Here is a 22,458-nt window from a genome sequence, read left to right as displayed (position 1 = left end):
GTTTTCCCCCACTTAATCTATGGATTTTTGTTAATGATAAAACCGAAAGTTAATCCTTTATGAAAATCTTTCCACAGAGATAAACACAGGCTTTTTGCCTAACTAGATAAAACCCACATGAAACTTTAAAAAGATGCACTAAAGGCATTTGACGTAATCCAACACTTATTCGTGACAAACTAGGAACTTCCTAGTTCCATGCTGGCAAATTCCTCAACATGATAAAGGGTATCTATATTTTTAAAACAAATCTAAAATTCACATCGAATTTAATGGAAACAAGGCAAGGATGTCCACTCTTGTCACTTCTATTCGACATTATGTACTAGTTTCTAGTCAATACAAAAAAGACAAAAGAAAAGGATATAAATTAATTTTTTTACAGTTTCTAAAGCTGGGGATGTAGCTCAGTGGTAGAGCACTTGCCTAGAACGCAGAAAGCCTGGGTTCAATTGCCAGCACTGCAAAACGGAACAAAAGTTCATCAAGCGCAGGAAGAGGTCAGATACAAAGAATACAGGACTCATCTCGATAGCCATTAGAAGACAAGAGCTGCCAGAACACAGGGAAGGCACGTCTGAAAATTTCAGAGGAAACACATTCAGCCTAAAATTCTTTACCCAACCATCAACCAAGTGTGAATTTAAGAGTGTAAAAGAATTTATTTATTTATTCATTCTCTCTCTCTCTCTCACTCACACACACACACACACACACACACACACGGAAGTGTGAAGGGTGGTCCCAGAGGCCAAGAACACCTCCAGTGCAGGCCCAAGGACAGAACTTCAGGAGGAAACATTGGCAAGAAAACAAACCTGATGTTATCTGGTACACTAGGGCATTGGAAAGAACTGATAGGTGACATATCTGAAGAATCCACTGGGGGGGAGGGGGAAGACCCATAACCATTCAAAGGAAGGAAGAGACAGCCATTAACACCAAGAATATAAAACACTGGAAATAAGGGAAAGGTGAGAGCACCATACTGGGCTCAAAAGAAAGATAACTTCATTCATTCACAATAACATCAACAAGAAATACGAAGAGAACAAAAAGCACATTCTTATCTGCGATAGGAAGTTCACTCATGCTGTCTCAAATTGAAAACAATAACGCAGCAGCACTTTATGAATATAATTTAGAAACATGGAAATACCAAAAAGAACACTTGCCTCTATCACTTCTTCAGCATGGGTTTCCTAACGTTCTTCCTACCTCACTACCTCCCCTCCACTTGATCTGCCAAAGCCTCCACTCCCAGGCTTTGGATTCCATCTACATGCCACTTATACCAAAATTCACATCTCGATTCATCTTGGAACTCTAGATGGCCACCTCTAAAACCTGTTCTTCTCCAAGCTTTCCCAGTCTTAAATGGTGCCACCAGCCATCATCTCAGACAAAACCTAAGAACCATCCTTGATCCCGCTACCTCCTCTCCGATCCAACAGAACATGCAGTCAGGTCTACCCCCAAGACTCTGGTGGGATCTGTCCATGAGGCCTAGCCCACATCAACCTGGCTAACCCAATGGAAAAAAACCCTCCCGAGGAACTTCCTATTTCTACTTTGCCTCCTTAGCAGCAGAGATCACTCTGAAAAAGTAAATTGGATCAGAGCTCGTTCCTGGTACACAACTTCCAAGACTTTCCACCATGGAATCCAGTGCTCTAAAGCCAAAGTGCTCCGACCCGTAGCCCCCGTTCCATCTTCCCCAATAAACTTCCTGCGCATCTCACACCAGGGTTGTCCACACTTTCCTTCATGTTCTTTCAACATGCCATGCTCATTCCTGCCTCAGGGCTGGGATACCTGCTCCTCAGCTGCTGGGTCCCCTCCTCACTCTGCTTCTCTGGCTTCTCATCAGCGAGGCCTCAGTTCTCCTCAAAGACCCTGTCTGATGGCACCTGCATCTTCACAGTCCCTGTCCCCCTCTTCATCAAGCAGCTTCATTGTCGCTATCCATTTCAACCTGAAAGATGTCTATCTACTTGCTCGACTATCACCGTGTAAGCTACCCCTACCCCTCCAGGACCGCTGTAAACAGCTCTAAGACAGCAAGGATGTCCTTTATCACGTTTACCACCACAACTCCAGGGTAACAGCACCTCAACAAATATTAATAAGTGGACAAATTACCTGAGCTCAAGAGAAAAAGGAACATGAAGAAAAGCTCCTCACAAATCAAAGAGCACAGGGCCAATAAACCACTAATATCCCATAACTGGGATTAGTAAATTTCCCTCCAGACCTAAACCATTATTGCAATAGTTGAAATTCTCTGACCAATAGTCATTGTTCAATTACTCCTCTCCATTTTAGCATATCAGCTTCTAGGGACCATACCAAAGAAACAATTGACAAATAGGAAGGAAGCTCCCCTAAGGCAAGTCACAAGAGGACAAGAGGAGCTCCCATTTCTACTTTATCTTTCATCCTAGTTTTCAGAGAGGAACAACCAAGTCTCCTGGACTCTTAGGTCCAATCGGGCCAGAAGGGGCGAGGCTCATTTCTCTTGAGAATAGGGTTTATTAAGCTGCCACATCTTATCAGCACACTAAAAGATAACTTCCTCTGCAAAGTGCTCACCACCACCTCAGGAAACATCGTCCCCTCCCAGCTGAAAGCATTAATTGCAACAAGAGCCATGTCATGTGACTGCTGACTGGATCCTGCACTCCCTCAGGTACAGAGGTTCACATGGACTCTGAATCATGGTTCTAGAACGTGGCACACTCCACTTCCCAGCATGACTGAACCAATTCCATAGCAAAGTCCAGGTTTCCTGTCCCCTCTACACTTGGCCAATCACTCCCTACCACTGTGGCTCACCAAGTCAACAGAATGACGATGTACACCTTTGGTTAGGACAGTTCCAATTTACAACTGCTGCTGCAGCATTAATTTTTAATAGTATGCTCTTTGCTCTCAAGTGCCCTAAATCGGGGGGAAAAAATTATATGATCAGTATAACTATAGAGGAAAAAAAAAAAGATCCGTTGACCATAGACTAGCCTGAATGTAATGAAAATTAACAATAAAATTCCTATTATGAGATGCAAAGAACTAAGCTTAAAAATGATGAAGATGACGGGGACATTGACTAGAATGAGAAAAAATAATACAGAAATACTGATAGGGTTCTAAATGTTATCTACCACTTACACAGAGACAAAAAGCCTTGTCCACTCCTTTTTGCCATGACGTAAACCACAAAAGACAAGCTTCTGAATAAACAAGGATGAAAATTTTACCCAATACCCAGTCTAGTGGGATCTGAACCAGACTCCTTCTACAACTAGAAAAAAAATGATGTAAAAAGTGGTTATTGAACGGTGTTGGAGAAAATAGCAGAATGGGAACTTCTGGGGTACATCTCTCCCCAAAACCACAATGTGAAGGGGGTTGAAAAGGAGGAGGCTGAGGTGTGGCTCAAATGGAATGCACTTGCCTAGGATGTGTGAGGCCCTGGATTCCATTCCAGCAGGGGTTGGGGCATAGCACACCTATAGTATAAAACTATTTGTGTAAAATGTTTAACACACACAAAATCATATATACACACATTCACATATAATTTCTACAGTCATATCCATAAAGTAACACATAAAATGGAGTGGGATCCTACACAGGTATGATGTGGTCGCCTCCACCAGGGAAGGAAAGAAAAAGGGACACTGGGTGATGGATGTTAAATAGATCTGCTGTGCTTTGCTCATTAAAAATGAAGAGAAATTCTAGAAGTAAATATGAAAAAACCTGGGTAATGGAACCACAGGTATTTCTATGTTACTTACTATACCTTCTGAATAATCTTAAATTTTCTTAAGTGAGGTGTGATGGGGACATAGTCTCTGCCCTTAAGAATCTCACTGTTTTGACTCGGCTTATAATCACTGCTTCTTTTTATAAACGTTCATGCTCACAAAGTTCCCAGTGAATATCTGTCCCAAATGTCAAGCTCTGTAATTTGCAGGATCTACCTTCTTTCATCGAGAAGGGAAAAAAAAAAAAAAAAAAAAGAGCCCTGTTTTCCTATATTTGCTTTACAGAACTTTTCCTGGTTTTTATAATTTCTCCATGGTTATCAACAGTAAAATAAGAGAAAAAAAAAATTTAGAGCCATGGATATGGCTCAATAGTAGAGCACTTGCCTAACATGCACAAAGGCTGGGTTCCATCAACAACAAAATTTTAATTTTAATTTTTAAAATGCCTCAAGAGAGCCACAGTGGCTTTTCTAAATGAAAGAGTAAGCTACAAAAGAAACAAGGTCCCAACACATTTCATCCCAGTGAACACCATCTACACCAGCCCTGCCTTACCCTTGGACAAGCAACCAAATCCTACTATTTCAGAACAAGGCTGGTCATGTGCAACCTCTGGAGTCTCCTGGATCTTCTCCAGGATGTAGTTCAAAGTGTGAGTTGACTGCCAGAAGGCCAAATACCCCACCTTTCATGACACACCTGATCCTCAGTGCGACTCTCAGAAAATGGTTTCAAAGTAACAGAAGTTCCACACTGCACACCTGCATTCTCTACTTTTTAATTTTTTAGTTGTAGATGGACACAATACCTTTATTTTTTATTTATTTATGTGGTGCTGAGATCAAACTCAGTGCCCAATGCATGCAAGGCAAGCACTCTACTTTTTTTTGTACATTAATTTTATTTATTTTAATTAGGTATATGAGACAGCAGAATGCATTCTGAGTCACTGTACACAATTGCAGCACAACTTTTCATTTCTCTGGTTATACATGATGTAGCATTGCACTGTATGCGCAGTACCTAGTTTTACCTAGTACATGTACCTAGGGTAATGATGTCCATCTCGTTCCACCATCTTTCCTGTCCCCATGGCCCTCCTAACCCCTCCCTCCCCTTTGCCCAATCAAAGTTCCTCCATTTTTCCCATGGCCCCTTTCCTCATTATGGATCAGGATCCACTTATCAGAGAGAACATTCAGCCTTTGGTTTTTGGGGACTGACTTACTTCTCTTAGCATGATATTCTCCAACTCCAGCCATTTAACTGCAAATGCCATAATTTTATTCTCTTTTAATGCTGAGTAATATTCCATTTTGTATATATACCACAGCTTCTTTATCCATTCATCTATTGAAGGGCATCTAGGTTACTTCCACAGTTTAGCTATTGTGAATTGAGCTGCTATAAACATTGATGTGACTGCATTACTATAGTATGCTGATTTTAAGTCCTTTGGCTATAGACTGAAGAGTGGGATAGCTGGGTCAAATCATGGTTCCATTCCAAGTTTTCTAAGAAATCTCCATACTGCTTTCCAGATTGTCTGCACCAATTTGCAGTCCCACCAGCAATTATGAGTGTGCCTTTTCCCCCACATCCTCAACAACACTTATTGTTGTCTGTATTTTTTTTAAACTGGGATTGAACTCAAGGGCACTCAACCACTAAGCCACATCCCCAGCCCTATTTTGTATTTTATTTAGGGTTAGGGTCTCAATGAGTTGCTTAGCACCTTGCTTTTGCTGAGGCTGGCTATGAACTTGTGATCCTCTCGTCCTGAGCTGCTAGGACTACAAGTGTGCACCACCATGCCCGGCTTTGTTGCATTTTTGATGAGTACCATTCTGACTGGTATGAGATGAAATCAGAGTAGTTTTGATTTGCATTTCTCTATTTACTAGATGTTGAGTATTTTTTCATATATTTGTTGATCAAATGTATATCTTCTTCTGAGAAGTGTCTGTTTAGCTCCAGAAATCTACCCCATTCACCTCAAAAATAAAAAATAAAATACTTGGGAATCAACAAAATGTAAACTCCAGAACACTAGAGAAAGAAATTGAATAAGACCTTAGAAGATGGAAAGACCTTCCATGCTCTTGGGTAGGCAAAATTAATACTGGCAAAATAGCTATACTACCCAAAGTTCAATGTGATTCCAATTAAAATTCCATCGTTATTCCTTATAGAAATAGAAAAAGCAATCATGAAATTCATTTGGAAAAATAAGAGACCCAGAATAGCCAAAGCAATTCTTAGCAAGAAGAGTGAAGCAGGAGGCATCAAAATACCAGACCTTAAACTATAATACAAAACTATAGAAACAAAAATGGCATGGCATTGGCACCAAAATAGACATGTAGACCAATGGTCCAGAATAGAAGACACGGAGACAGGCCCACATAAATGGAGTTATCTCATACTAGACAAAGGCACCAAAAACTTTGGAGAAAAGATAGCCTCTTCAACAAATAGTGCTGGGAGAACTAGATATCCATATGCAGCAAAATGAAACTAAACCCTATCTCTCACCATGGACAAAACTCAACTCAAAGCTGGGTCAAGGACATAGGAATTAGACCAGAGACTCTGTGCCTAACAGAGAAAAGAGTAGACCCAAATCTTCATCATATCAGATTAGGCCCCAACTTCCTTAACAAGACTCCTAAAGCGCAAGAAATAAAATTAAGAATTAATAAATGGGATGAACTCAACTAAAAAGCTTTTTCTCAGCAAAAGAAGCAATCAATGAGGTGAAGAGAAAGCCTACATTTGGGGAGCAAATTTTTGCCACACACACATCAGATAGAGAACAAATCTCCAGGGTAGATAAAGAACTCAAAAAACTTAACAAAAAAACAAACAACTGTCAATAAATGAACTAAGGAGCTGAACAGACACTCCTCTAACTACTTCTAACGGTGCTGTGCTGTCACATTTATTTTCATCAACTCTGTAACAGACCCAAACATCAATCAAGTCCACAGCTCCCTCCCCTGAGAGTCGCTCAGTGCTGAGGTTACTGCAGAGTGTGCGGCTGACAACAGGCTCCTTTTCAAGCCCAAGATAAAAATAAATGTAAGGCTAGTGAGGTTTTCTAAATTTGATGCAGTCAATGTGCTTTATTTTATTCAAAAGCCACAAGATTCAGGTTTATTGTTTATGCACCAAAATAATAGGCACACACCTGTAATCCCAGTGGCTTGGGAGGCTGAGGCAGGAGGACTGCAAGTTCAAAGCCAGCTGCAGCAACTTAGCAAGGCCCTGTCTTAAAATTAAAATATAAAAAGGCCTAAGGATGTGGCTCAGTGGACAAGCACTCCTGGTTCAATCCTGGGTAGTCCCCCCACCAAAAAAAAACCCTAAAACCCAGTTTTCTGTGTATCACTGGAAGGGAAAAAAGATTACATCCTTCCTAAACTTTGGCACATATTTTGCTAAACACAGTTTAATGGTTGTGTTTAGTAATGAAACAAAAATCCCCCTTCATCACTCAAGTTAACACAACTTTTCCAAAAATACCAGCAACTAACAATATAAACTCTTCAATTTAAAAGGAACACTGATATTTCTCACGACTTGAGTAGCCTTTAATAAACAGCAACATAAATTGATTACTTTTTCTTTATAAAAACTGGCGGGGGGGGGGGGGAGCGTGCTATGACTAAATATGAACTAATAAAGTAGTTTTGACCAAAGCATAGAAAGAAATCCCATTAGGTGGCAGACAATGGAAGGTTTCCAGAAGCTTCTCTAAAGAGACACATTTGGTAGCCTGGCTCTGCTGTACTGGAGTTCATGCCAGCCTCTGTGAGCTGATGTGGGAGAATGAGCCATGGAGTAAACAGCGCCTGGTTCAGACCAGATTTCCTGCACTCTCCAAGCAACAGGTCGAGTGCTTCAGCGGTAGGCCAACTGCCTGACCATCTTCAAAGCAACTGGTAGACTAATGCCTACACCCCAGAGCTGCTGAGAGGACTGAAGGTGACCAGGACAGAAAGGTGGTCATCAAATGATATCCCCCATCATTCCCACCCAGCAGGATGCTTAGCTTCAGTTTTGAAACTGCAGGTTCATTTCCCTGAAAAAGCTGCGGCAGCATCAGGTGATCAGGCGAGTCTCGCGGGTCCTACATTTCTGGGCAAAATTGTTTGCAAACAAGCACAACTTTACTAAAAGTAAAAGGGAGGGAAATGAAACAGATAAAAGATTTGGGGGGCTGGGGATGTGGCTCAAGCGGTAGCCAGCTCGCCTGGCATGCGTGCGGCCCGGGTTCGATCCTCAGCACCACATACAAAGATGTTGTGTCCGCCGAAAACTAAGAAATAAATATTTAAAAAAAAAAAAAAAAGATTTGGGAGATAAATGCCAACTATAAGGGGGACTCTTTATGCCACAAACCCTGAAGGTCATGTTCTTAAGCTTAACTTGGCTGACTCACTGAAAGCACACACAGAAGGGCCGACCAACGGCACACACGGGGTGTCCAGTCTAGGACTGCCCCAGTTCAGGAACATTTACTTTCTTTCTGCATAACTCACACAAAATGTCAGGGGAAGAAAAGATGAGGGGTGCTTGGAGATAGCGGCTCTCCACACAGAAGCTTGCCAGGATGAACAAGGTGAGTACCGGCTGGCTGGCTGGCTGGCTGTTTGCTGCCATGTGAGATGAACCAGCTGGCAGACGCCTTTCCAATCCCACACAGCTTTCTCCTCTCAGTAACAAGTTCCAGCTGCTAGCTTGCCTCCAGAGTTCCAGTCCTACTGGAATTAACTCCTTGAATGAGCTGGGCTCCATCACACAGAGCTAAGTCCTAGAGATCAATGAAACCTCATCCCCATCGCAACATGATGGTTCAGCTAACAGCCAACCAATGACATTTTCTACAGCAACACTGTTTCCATCTAAGTCTCAAGAGCGCCCAGCTTGGGTCTCTAATATAATTCTTACAGGCAGAAACTAGGACTCTTAGGGGTGACTAATCCCACATTTCCTGGTAGGAAAATAGAAGGATGGGTCTGAAGCACAGAAACAGTACAAGAAAGCACAGATGCTTTGGATAGTGTGAGTGAATGTTAAACACACCAAGAAGGCAGGCTAAGAGGACCCTCACAGCCGCAGGGTGACAGTGTGGATACAAAAAGAAAACAACTTTGTTTACTAGGACAAATTTATTTTGTAAATGGTGCCAAAACATTTAAATATCAAAAAACCTTGAAATACAAATAAAAGGCAAAGACTATGGGGCTTTGTTGTTAATTTGAATAAGAATACGTCAATATACTTGAGTATTTCTGTCCTCTAATAAGCATATGTGCTTAAAAACACAGAGAAACTTGTATCAGTCTGCATATACCAAAAAATGGGAGGGAAAGGGAAATTTTGAGCATCCCTCGGTTTGGGATGAAGTAAGAAGCCTAACAAAAACAGGGGGAAAATATAAGTTAAAAAAAAAAAAAAAAGAACATTCAATTATCTGTCCTAAAATGATCAAGCTTCCAGACCAGCTCCCTTATCTCAGACCAAGAAAATTCCAGGTGAAGTCCGAGTCAGAAGACTCTAACAAGGAATGCTTGAGCTTGCAACACTCTACCATGGCAAAGGAAGGCCGAGAGGACAGTAAGGAATCCTAATTCCTGAAGGAAAAACACCACATAGAAGCAACAAATCTGTCTAACAAGAACTCTAAGGCCTTGTAACACACATGTTCAATTGTGAACAAAGACCTGTGCTAGCCAGATGTCCATTACAAGTACCAGAAATAATCAACTTACACAGAAGAAGGGTTTACTTTGGTGCAATTTTAGGTTTTGATCCACGAATGGCTGCCATATTATGGCAGGAGCAGGTGGTGGAGCAAATCTGCCCACCTCATGCAGGCAAGAAAGAAGGGTCAGGGTCCCACAGTTCCCTCTGCAGCTCACCCCTGATGACCCAAAGACCTCCTGGTCCATCTCACCACTTTAAAGTTCTACCACTTCCCAACAATGCCAGCTGGGGACTAAGCTTTTACCACATGGGCCCTGAGGGACATTTAAGAACCAAACTATACAGAACCCAGCCAGACAAGAGACTCAGATGAGAAGCAACCAGGTCCCCCGCCCCACTCAGTCCTCCCAACCATCCTGATCCTGACTGGCATAGTTCTCAGAAGACCACCTGCCCTTTTTTCCCAGCTTGTTATGATTTTCAAAATTCCCCAAAATGTATAAAAGTAATAATTACCATAATCATAGAAAAAATCAGAAATGAGGAATGAAGTTCATGGTACTGACGGTTTCGAAAAAGTTAAAATACAAATATGGTAACAAGTTCTGCAGTATTTGTACTTGTTTTGTCTACTGACTAAAGGATTGAAGTTCAAAAGAATACATTTTACCTTTAATTAAACTATAAAAGAGAAAAGACATGTGCATGTACATGTGTAAGTGGTGTATTGTTATCAACCAAAAAAAAAAAAAATAATAATGTACCCAGTCTAAAGACAGAATTTTTACAGGAAGTAAAAATTTAAGATAAATAAAATGAGGAGGGGCTGGGGTTGTAGCTCAGCCGTAAAGCGCTCACCTAACATGTGCGAAGCCCTGGGTTCGATCCTCAGCACCACATAAAAAGTAAAATAGAGATATTGTGTCCAACTACAACTAAAAATATATTTTTAAAAAAAATAAGATGATGAGACACTCTCCACCACAAACTCATCCAGAGCCCTTAAGGTCTCATTGCCTTTATTACAACCAAATAATAAACAGTTCCTAGAACTGAGAGAAGTTTCCAGTTCCTATCCTCTCTGAATTAGAAGCTTCCAGTCCCTGTTCCCTGCTAACTCGCCTGGTCTCCCCCACTGTTTTTGTGAACTTTGGCCTCTGAACCACCAGGCCAAAACTCTGTGGTCCATCAGGTCACACACCTCCAGTTCACCAGGCAAAACTCTTCCACTTTTCAATCTGCTGTCACCTTCATAAACTTTGGTTCAACCCAACATCTACCTTCTCTATTATTACAAGGTATTCCCAGGAGAACTCCTAAGCAAGAGATTCCTTTCTCCCTCTAATTCCTAATAGCCTTTAGAACAACTCAGATGTCACTTCTCATGAGAAACCTTTACAGAACCTCTCATCAGAACCTAAGAGACATCACAGCCCTCTGGAATGACATCAATAGCACTGAATATTCATGTCACTTATCCTGCTCTTGTACAGTGGCCTCCTTCACAGGGTGGGTTTTCTCTCTTCGTCTTCTTGGCCTTCCCCCCACTCAGGGCAAGGCACACAGCATTTTATGAATGTTGGAGAGAAGGCAGGCAGGAAGGCTAACTACAAGCTGCAATAAAGAAATAAAGCCTAATATTTGGTTTCTGCATAGAAGCCCCATGAGAAAGACCCTTTTCTAAAAAAAGAAGTTGCTGCCCCAGAGACTTCTAGGGAAAATGTCCAAAGAACTGTGTACCAACGTGCACTCCGGCAGTGCTGGGATGCTCACTGCAGCTCGTTACAAGGAGATGCACACTTCGGTTTGTGCACTTTTCTTTAATGCAACTAAAACATTTACTGAAACTGTCCTGAAGACACTAAATGTCTACATGTGTTGAAAAGAAAATGGATTTGCATGCCTACTTCCCACCCTCTGGGCTAGAAAGTTCTAAGGTACCATCACAACTGCAGAGGGGGAAAAAAAAACCTGGCATGTGACCATGTACTACCTTTTAAAATCTTTTTTGGTTGTAGAAGGACACAATACCTTTATTTTATTTATTAGTTTTTACGTGGTGCTGAAGACCAAACCCAGTGCCTCACACACCTAGTTAGGCAAGCACTCTACCACTGAGCCACACCCTCGCCCCCCCATTTACTATTTTTAATCTAGAAAAATAAACTTTAAAAGTAATGAACACTGACTATAATTTGCTGCCACTTTCTAGCTTCCTGTTAGGAAAGTAAAGAATAGAGCTTTTAAAAAATTGACCTAACTTTTATCCTTTGGTTTCAAAAACTGAAAATTAACTTTCACAGGCAAGCAAAATGTACTTTAGCAAAAAAGATATGACTCTACTTTTCCTGAATAAATTTAAATCTAAATGTTAATCAAATCAACTCTATCCCCAGACTTTCATGTTTACAACATAAAGGGCAACTACAGTTTTCTTCCAAAATTAAATTCTTGATTTCCCATGGAAATTAAGGTGACCATTAAAAGATTAAAAAAAAAAAAAAAAACGTAAACTAGATTTCCATTATTCAAGGCCTAGCACAATGCCTAGAATAAACATTAAAAATAAATAAATAAGCACTAAAGCACATGTAGGGAATATGAATAAAAACCAAAGTGGCCCTGAACAGATGAGTGGTTGAATAAATTACAATGCATCTACACCATGGAGTATTATGCAACTGTTAAAAAAAAAAAGGTATTGATGAATGAATATGGAGTGATTTCTAGGACATAATACTAAGCGAAAACTGCAATGGATAAAAGCACCTACCACATGCCACTGTTCAAATGAGAAGGAAGACAACATGAGGAAATGCAAAGGTATCTGCTCAATCTGTGCAATAAGAAATCCAGGAAGGATAAACCAGTACACTGTAATATTGAAAGGGAAAGACAGAAACTTGGTAGAGGGAAGAATGGAAATGGAATACCTCTCAGTATGCTCCCCCTCCCAAGTTCTGACTCAGTGAAGATGATGTTTTACATATTCAAAATGTAAATAAATTCAATAAAACAAGGTATTAGGGAAACCCAAAATAATACAAAGAGTAATAAATGGGCCTAAGTGCATGCATTATAAATGAATAACATAAGCCAGAGAAGAGGAAGTGACTAAGATAAAAAGTAGGCCAAGTAACTTTAGAAAACAGCAGTCGACTATGTTTTACAAGACAAAATATAAAAATAACTATGTACAAAAACAGTACCCTGGTAAATTTACTTTTCACTTGGGTTATGGTTAGCAATTCTGAAACCACTTTATGTATGTATTGGGCATTAGTAATGATATCAGGATAGGAAGATGGTGTTTTGTGATGTCAAGAGACTGGCGTGAGAGGGAAAAGACGAGGCTAGTATAGTATTACCTTAAAAACTGAGCAACTGCTAAGAACACGTGCTTAGGCTTTTTTAAAAAAAAATATACAGATGGACAGGGACAGAGATAGACTTGTGTATACATACATACATTTCCTTGTTGTCCACGGAGAGGGACTGGAGGTGGTGATAGCACAGTAGGATGGGACAAAAGGAGTAGAGGCTGCTTGGAGAAATGATTGCATCCAGGCTGGGGTAGAGAAATTACCACACAAATCTGGAGCACATTATAGCATCATAAAGTAATCAATTGCCTAAAACATGCAGGAACTAGACAAAGGTAATGGTTGTACAGCATTGTGAATGCCCCCTGGAGGGTGCAAACTTCTATGAAATAATGCAACAGTCACTAAACAAGTCAGCAAATAACAAGGCCCAAGGGTAGAAGAATTCCAGTATCCAGAGTTGCTAAAATGTATTTTTCTAAAATATTCATTAGCCAATAAAACAGGATGTGCAAAGAAACAGCAAAGTATAACTCATTCATCAGATAAAAGGAGGCAACAGAAACCACCTATGAGTACAACTAGATGGCAGACTTCAGAGTATGTTCCAGAACTCAAGGAAAGCTTAAAGAAGTTAAGGAAGGGCTGGGATTGTGGCTCAGCGGTAGAGCGCTCGCCTAGCATGCACGGGGCCCTGGGTTCGATCCTCAGCACCACATAAAAATAAACGAATGGAATAAAGGTATTGTGTCCAACTACAACTAAAAAATTAAAAAAAGAAGTTAAGGAAGGCATGGCAACATTGGATTGAATACAGAATACCAATAAAGAGACAAATTTTAATAAAGAACCAAATAGAAATTCTATAGTTGCAAAATACAATAACAGAAGTTAAAAAAAAAAATTCACTAAAGGACCATGTGATGGTCAATTTTATGTGTCAACTTGACTGGGCTAAGGGATGCCCAGATAGCTGGCAAGACATTTCTGGATATGTCTATGAGGGTGTTTCTAGAAGAGATTAATATTTGAATTGGTAAGCTGAGAAAAGATGATCTCTCTCACCAATATGGATGGAAATCATCCAACATATTGAAGGTCTAAAGAGATAAAGATGGAGAAAAAGCAAACTGGGAGGTGGTAGAATCTTTAGTAGGTAGGGTCTAATGAAGGCAATTAGACCATACCCCTTAAATGAACTTTTGGGACACTCCCCCACCCCAACAACCTTTGCTTCCTGGCCACCATAATGTTAACAGTCCACCTCTGCCACACACTCCCCTGCCATAATGTATAGTAACACCTCCACAGGCCCAAGAGACCATAGACTGAACCTCTGAAACTATGAGCCAAAGTAAATCTTTCCCTCGCACAAGTTTATTTTCTTGTGTTATTGGGTCTTGGTGATAAAAAGCTATATAGATAGTATATATACAGACACATTTGGGCATACAGACCCGTGTGTATCCATATAAGGTAACACTGCTCATCCATAAGAAATGAGATGCTGATACATGCCATAAGATGGGTGAATCTTGAAAACATTATGCCGCATGAAAGAAGCCAGTCACACTATACAATTTCATTTATACCAAAGTCCAGAAGAGGGAAATCTATAGAGATGGGAGGATTAGTGGTTGCCTAGGGTAGGCAGACAAGATAATGAGAACCAGGGCAGTGACAGATACAGGGGACAGGATTTCTTTTTTGAGGTGATGAAAATGCTCTAAAATTGACTGTGGTCATGGATGTAGACATCTGTTAGCATACCAAAAAACACTGAACTTTGCACTTTAAATAAGTGTAATGTATATATGTAAATTATGTCTTAATAAAGCTGTTGAGATTTTTCTTAAATACATTTTTGCTGAATGAATCATTTACCAAATATTTACTAAACGTGCATTAACCACCAAGCACTGGTCAGATATACCAGATATAATACCAGTCCTGGTCCAGGGATCTATGACTACTTAATTGGTTTTGCCTGGTTTCTCGATTGTGGTCAACCAAAGCACATTAGGTACATTAGGATCCCTACCACCACCAGCAAGTGAGACATGTAATTATTCTTGTCCTACCCTCACAACGCCTACCTATAACCCTCCCAAACTAGCCATCCCACAAAATTAGAATTCTGCCTTATTTTTAAGTAGAAATCCTATGTAACCTGGTAAAACTGGTACCCTGCCCAGCTTCCTTAGCAGGATTCCTGACATCCTCATCAACCTCTGTCAATCTCATGGGTCAGTTCTTATTCTTCCAAGTGGCAAATTAAAATGGACAGTAACTGTACTGTGATTACCAACTGAATTCAAGACAGCCTAGGAATCCCATGTGCCAGGTATAGTGTCTCATGACTCCAAAGCATAACTGGTCTACCCCCCCCTTCAGAACCTGTAGTTGTATGCACAAATATTTACTAAATATATTTACTAATATATATGTACCTGCAGCTGCCTGCATCTGGTATGTCCACTGCCCCCTCCTCTGCCTGGCATGCCCTTCACATTCATCATTTACACTCTACCTCCTCTGTGAGACACCTGAAGAATTAGTAGCCTCTGTGCTCTTCTAGGTGGTAGACCAATACCTCAGAGCCTAAGCTCTGAAATCATCTACCTGAATTCAAACTTCTCCACCACTTAATGTATGACTCTGGTTAAGTACCTCAACCACTCTGCCTTGGTTTTCCCAACTACAAAAAAGACATGAAAATATTTACAGGGTTGTTATGAGGATTAAATGAGATACAAATGTTTAGAACAGGACAGGCACTGTGACTGCCTCTATCTAATTCTGTCTGATGGTACACTTGTTTTCATGCCTCTTTTGGGCCAGTCCCTGTTCAAAGACATGTCATTTCTTTTTTCTTTTCATGTTCACAGCATATAATACAGTGCTAGGCACAGGCGAGGTACAGGTAAAAGGCCCATGATAAAAAATAACAACTCTTAGTCTAAAAGCAGGCCTGCCCTGGAAAATCCAAGCTGTCTGACTGCCTGAACTATCTAGAAAGAATCCAAGGGCTCAACAGTGAAGAGTGGTTACATAAATGACAGCAAATCAACACAGGGGATTTCACCCAACCATAACAGGAGGCCTGTGCTGATCCCTCAAAGTCCGGACAAAACACTGAGCAGAAAAACAGCAGAAGAGTAGGCACAGATGATGCAGAGCTGTTCAAAGAGCCATGATCAAAGAAAACAGACTGTGTGTCTAATACTACAGAGACAGATCCTTTACATTCTTTGAATTAATTTTGATGCTACAGACAGCTTAATAAGAAACTAATAATAATGCTTCCAATGCCTTTACCTAAGAAACAAGACAAATGGCCTGGAGATTCCAAAACTTTAGAGGTTTTACATGAGACACAGGGAGAAGGGTTGAGCTTCTCTATTACTATCTCTGAACTGATAAGTTTCCTGATAAGAAAAAACCCACCTACTACTGTTACAGTCAATTCTCTTATTCAGAGGTAGACCCTTAACAGCCAGTCACTTCTTTTGTTTATGTCAAGGATTAATAATCTGATTAATCAAGATTCTTCCTGATTAATACTTCTCATTTGGTACAATTAAAAACTAAAATCTAAAAAGTCTGTATTTGTACACAAAGAGCTTTCCTTCAGCAATATTTCTCTTGTTTGCCCCCTAAGAGTCCATCCCCCCAAATAAGAGAAAGACAAACACTGGGAAAACAATACTATACTTGCTTATACATAGATCCACAGAAGTATATATGCACACACAGAGATCTATGTACAGAAACAAACATACACCAAAAAAAAACTGAGTCAAGAAACAATCTTTTCAATTTCTTCATGAGACAATACAACGATGTCAGCAATAGCATCTTCAAATAGCCCAGGTGATGATGATATTATAACTTGACTAATAAAATAAATCCCAACACCTCCATCTTTCTTGCCATCAACAGCCTTAGATTAATATGAGGAAAGGAGCCAATGAAAGGAATTTACTCCAAATATTCTCTCTTCAAAAAAGAAAAGGTAGAAATTCATTATTCCTGAATATAACAATTCCTAGCAGTGAACAGACAACTTTCCTTTAAAACACAGTTCAACAGTCTAAATAAAAAACTTTTAATATTCCAATCAGCATGTCTCCTCACCCGCTTCTTAAACGCTTTTGCCTAAGCAGCAATCCGTCCAGGCCTGTGGTTTAAATCATTAACTACACAGCACCAAATCATTAGCATAATTGGCATGTAAATTTCACGAAGGCACTGATTGTGTCCTTTTAAGTGTTCTACACAACAGCCAGTACAAGAAAGCTTATTATACATTTATGATGATTAGCTAAAAAATAAAACAAAATACCCAAACAAAAGTCTTTGTTATTCAACTTGGCTGTCATGTGTAATGTAAACCACTGATCAGTATCTGTTTCTCCAAGTGCAATTATAAGACATTGAAAACAAAACAAACCCCTTTGGAATTAGAAATTCTGTCTCCTCTGTCCAAGAACACATTGCATTTCTGTGTCAAAAGAAACTGCCAGCAGAGAACAAGCAAATGCAGGTTGCTAGGATATTTAACTTGAGCATCAGCGCACCGTTTACAAAGCAAAAAGCCCCCACATTTCACACACATATCCGCAGACATTTTCCCTACCTTTCCCATTTTGCCATGTAGTATACCAAGATAAAGTGAGGAACGACGTGATAAATGCTAAAGCAGTGGCTACAGTTCCATTTCGGAGCCTCATCTCATTTCACCATCACACTGGTTCGTATGTTTGTGATGACAACCAAGACTGTTTTCTTTTTAGCCTGAAGTCAACTGAATCCAGTACTCCTGGCTCCAGGCCAATCAAAACAATCAATGCAAGAGGTTCATTTCAGATGCTCAGGCAGAAGGTGTCTAGCAAGAATACCATTCACAATTGCTACTCAGAATTTTCTTCGCAGTCTTCATGTGCTCCTGTCTTGGGCTGTTTTCTCCCTATCAGTGGGGGAAGAGAAAGAAAACTTGTTCAATAATGCAGAGCACAGGTTTCTTCACTGATTATCCCACTCTGAATGGATTTTTGGCAGGGCTAAGCTGTCCTACCTCCCAACTACACATTTCATATACCAGAATTATGGTCTTTCCCCTCCAAGGAAAAAGTTTCAAATGATATTCCTTCTTCACTGGTTTGGTTATGTCTGTGAAAAGAAACTTCCGGTTACTTATTTACATGAAGAAGTTACAGGGCTTAGGAGACTCTAGTGATCATACAATGGCTCCTGAGTAACAATCTTGACTCTCCCCAGTTTTCCTATGGCACAGTAACAAGAAATATTTAGAAACACACACACACACACACACACACACACACACACACGTATATTTGTGAAAACTGACAAACAATATAGAAGAGTCAAAAGACCTGGGTCCTAGATCCAGGTCTGACATTACTTTCTCCAAGGTTCACCTATAAAATGAGAAAAGCACTTGTCTTTCACATATTGTCATAAATAGTAAAAAGCCTACAGTTATTATTACTGTTCATCATCATCGCAAAATAACCTCAGTCTTCCCAGTGACTAATCCAATTCCTAGGTGGTAAATTCACAATACTTAGCATTTAGAAAACACAGCAATCAAGCCCCTACCCTATCAGCCAGGGCCTATCACTTCACATTGTTTTAACTCAGGAAATTTGGGAGATCACCACCAATCTAACAAAACTGCTGAGAAAATGAAAAGAAATGAGGTCCTTACAAATACTTAAGCATAGTTCCCAGCACATAATAGGCTCCCAATAAATGTTAACTATATTAAAATATAGAAGCAAACAGCCACTCCTTCAGTCTTCTGTACACATAAACGGTCCCATTCCCCAGGGGTGTGTCAGGCAATCTGAGATGTGCATCCACTCCTGGTTGCCTCAAGGGGACCACAAAGATGCTCTTGGCAATATACTAAATGATACTCTAGTGGAGTGAGTTAATGCACCCCCAAAATGCCTAACAAACCCAAGGGGCAATTCTCTTAGTGGAAGATCATGGCAGGCAATTCAGGAACTACCACCTCAGCTACTTCTCATCACTGAATACCACTAGAAATCTCCACTAGTAAAGAAAGGTCACAGGTACACTTAATAATGACAAAAAGAACCACAACTCACTGAATGTCTCCTATGTGCTGGGTCAATTATGTGGTCTAAACCTTTACAAAATCCTACAAGATGGGCATCATTAACACTATTTTACACACAAAGAAATCAACATAAAGAGAAAAGCTAGATTTGTATGATCCCAAAGTTCAAACACTTTGCCCCTCAAATTCAGCCACCTGTAGCACAGCAGTATAAAGAGAAGAGCCAGGGATACTGGAAGTCTCAGGTTAAACTGGACGATCTTCCCAAAATGTTAATTTTACCCAACTGTAAGTGTGAATCTCAAAAACGTTTTATATACTAGAACAAATATGGATTCATTGTGGTAAAAGTTGCAAAATTCACAGTAATATTCAAAGTCTAAACATACAACTTTTAATAAATTTCTCACTTCCTGAAGCTTTTGGCTAGTTCCCCACCCCAGAACTCCCAACAAAGCATGCCTGTTTCCCGGCTTTGGACAGCAGCTCTTATTTCCATACATCATTCTAAAAATACTAAACCCCACTCCATTGGTTCCTCTTACTACCTGAGCACAAAGACATTATCACATAAAGTTATCACTGCTAAACCAAATGTGTTGACCTTTCTATAGTCAAGATAACTTAATACTGAACAGCTAAGAATCAAAATCTTTGTGGCAAAAAAAAAAAAATCCTATAATTTAAAATTGCATAGAGCATCTAATTGTCTGAAATCAATAAGCACCCAACAATGAGTTCTGATTATAAAAATAGAGGTGATAATGGAGTGAATTATATAACTTGGAATTCTCATCCTGGTATGACATTACACAAAAATGCTTACAACTTTCTGTTGCTATGCACTTAGCCATATTTTACTTTAGAAAGGATTTTGTTCTAGTAATAGATCTAAAAAATATACAGGTCATTAGAGTAAACACTCACTAGTGGAGAAGCAGAGAAACAGAATCATCGAATAAGGATATTTTAAAATACCGTTTTATTAAGTAGGGAAAAAATCTGCATAAAATTCAGTACAAATGTGTGAAGGCAAACTCTAAAATTAAAATCGACTATAACTATGCTATCCATAATACATGAAAAACATAAGGAAAATTAAATACTGGATTCAAGAAATTAGCAAACTCAGGTTTGAAGAAGATACTTATAATGAATTTTACTAATAAGACCTGAAATTTCACAAGAAAAATATGAGAGCCTTTCACTCAGCAAGAATGTAGTCATACATTTTTAATTAGGATTTCTAAACTAATGAAGTTTAACTGCGCAGCACAAGTGAATGAAATCTCCAGATGAGAGCAAAACTAATGAGCTATAAGCTCTTAAATCACCACAGGCAGTATCAGGCTGGCTTGTCAGACACAGGTGACCCACATTTTTATCAGTGTCCACATCTGCAAACATTTTAATCTAACACCTGAATACTCTCTCACTTAACACATTTGAATCTTTAAATCACACACACACACACACACACACACACACACACACACAGGTAGTGGCTAAAATTACTTGTCATTTCTCTAGCCTCCCAAAGATGAATGGAACTTTCAACTCCTGACCTCATGATGAAAAATCTGTTTGGTTAACAGACTTAACAATCTTACGTTGTTAGTCTTGTACTGCTGGATTCAAAACCTTTTAAAGTGTTCACTGAAATATTTAGCAGGCTCCATGGCTGGGAGAACACTTTGCTGAACGTTTGGCATATTCCTTAATCAGCATCCCACAGACAGAGGTGGCTGAAGAACAGAAGGCACAATCCGGATATCCACAATCAATGAAAACCATGACGTAAGCTTTGATAACTTTACCACCACAATTATGTTAAAATCGTGTTGTTTTCCCTTTATAAAGGGACCGATCTTTTTCTTTAATACAGCTTACATAATTTCGTCGTCCAGTGCGTTTTCACATTTACTCTTGCGGGTTAAAGAAACCTATCTCACACTAACCTGTTAATCACCCTATTTTTTTTTAAACATTCAGCAAAAGAAATCAACCACACCTATTATCTGATTCTAAATTTAGACTTCTCTCTTCCAAAGAAGGGCTGTGCGGTCCTTTTATCAAGATCTCATCCGACAGCAAAAGGCACAGCAGCCTCGGGGACGCACAGGGTCCCTGCCCGCGGCTCTCGGTGCGGAAGGCGAGCACCGCGAGGGCTCCGGGAAGCAGGGTCCTGCGAGCGGCACTGGGGCCAGCCACCAGAGCTCGCCTTCCAGATGTCACCTGGCCCCAGCGTCGGGGTCCCGCTCGGCCCCGTCCGGACGGGGAGCCGAGGCCTGGGGTACTGGGGGGAGGTGCTCTCTCACCCCGGACCACCAGGTCCTCACTTCACGGCAAATTCGCCACCGCGGCGGCACGCCCGGTCCCCTCAGCGGGAGCAGTCCCTGCCCCGGAGCCACGCGGGGCGGCTCCCAGTCCCGCGGGCAGCGGACCCCGGCCCCGCGGCGCCCCTCCCTCCCGCTCCCCACCCTCGGGAAGCCCACACACTTTGCTCTACTTTCCCCCAAAGTCGCGGAGCCCGGCAAGCGCCGAGAACGCACGGGGCGCCGGGCGGGCCGCCGGGAGAGCGCGCGGCACCGCGCGATGCAGGGCAATGCGAGGAAGGCGTCCCGGCCCGCGCCGCGCCCCCGAGGCCCAGGCAGCGCCCCCGGCCAGCCCCGCGCGCCAGAGGCGAGAGCACCTCCCGGCGCACCAGCTCCCGGCCGGGCCGCGGCGCCCGCGGCTCCGTTACCAGCAGGTGGATCTCCCGCAATCCAGGCGCCGCAGAGCCCGGCCGCCGGCGCCGCCCCTCAACCCGCTCCCTCCGCGCAGCCGCCCTGCGCTCCCGCCGCCAGGCCGCCGCGCGCCTCCGCAGCCCAGAGCCGCTCACCTGCCGCTGGCGCCGGCGCTCCCGCCGCGGCCGCAGGCAGAGCTGCTGTGGCCGCCGCCGCCGCCGCCGCGCCCCGCCCTCCCGCCGCGGCTCCGCCCCGCCCCGCCCAGCCCGCGACCCCGTCAGCCATTGGCCGCCCGCCGCCGCGCCAGTGGCCCGCCGGGCTGTCACTTAGGGGCGCCGTCGCTCGGCCTATATAACTCTCGTGAGATCTTTCCCCGGGCACTCGGCGTCACGGCACGGTCCGAGCGGCGCCTCGCTCCCGGTGCTCGGCGCACTCCCCGCCGCCACAGTTGGCTTTGGTTTCTCCGCGGCGTGTGCGGAGGCAGCTTCCGCCGCCAACAAAGGCCGAGGCAGCGCTCGGCCTCCGCCTCGGCGCGCGACCCGACAGCCCCGGGCTGCCCGCGAGTTCCACCCCCTTCCCCCAGCGCCCGTCGCATCCCTGGTCCGCATTCCCAGGGACAAGTCCCGGCCCTAATCCAGGGACAGCTTCCAGGCCCTGGGGTTCCGGGCATCTCACTGACAGCCCCAGCGGGGGACATCATTGTCCCCAACTTACCGATGAGGAAGACGGGACTGGAAAGATTGACTTAAACCCCTAGGAGGAGGAAACAGGACTAGGATTTAAATGCATATCATTCCTATGCTCATGCCCCTAGT

The 22,458-nt window shown here is 42.0% G+C and overlaps 1 protein-coding gene across 3 annotated transcripts in view; it reads right to left on the bottom strand.

Moving 5' to 3' along the window:
- Positions 1-21,850, bottom strand: part of Mgat4a (alpha-1,3-mannosyl-glycoprotein 4-beta-N-acetylglucosaminyltransferase A) — a 97,556-nt gene extending 75,706 nt beyond the window's left edge. Inside the window, exons 1-3 of one of the 3 annotated variants that reach the window (XM_027950675.2) lie at positions 20,528-20,989; positions 17,910-17,980; positions 17,448-17,777 (exon numbers count right to left, since the gene is read on the bottom strand). In XM_027950675.2, coding sequence (XP_027806476.1) covers positions 17,448-17,541 — 94 coding nt within the window. In that variant the 5' untranslated portion in view covers positions 17,542-17,777; positions 17,910-17,980; positions 20,528-20,989. Of the gene's footprint in view, positions 1-17,447; positions 17,778-17,909; positions 18,708-20,527; positions 20,990-21,798 lie in introns of those variants that run through there. The other 2 variants (XM_071601854.1, XM_071601853.1) reach the window with 2 other exon arrangements.
- Positions 21,851-22,458: the final 608 nt, after the last annotated feature.

This window comes from Marmota flaviventris, chromosome 14 (assembly GCF_047511675.1).
Source record: "Marmota flaviventris isolate mMarFla1 chromosome 14, mMarFla1.hap1, whole genome shotgun sequence".
Classification (NCBI taxonomy): domain Eukaryota; kingdom Metazoa; phylum Chordata; class Mammalia; order Rodentia; family Sciuridae; genus Marmota; species Marmota flaviventris.
The sequence above is the reverse complement of the archived record's forward strand: the minus strand, read 5'-3'. Positions and strand labels throughout refer to the sequence as shown.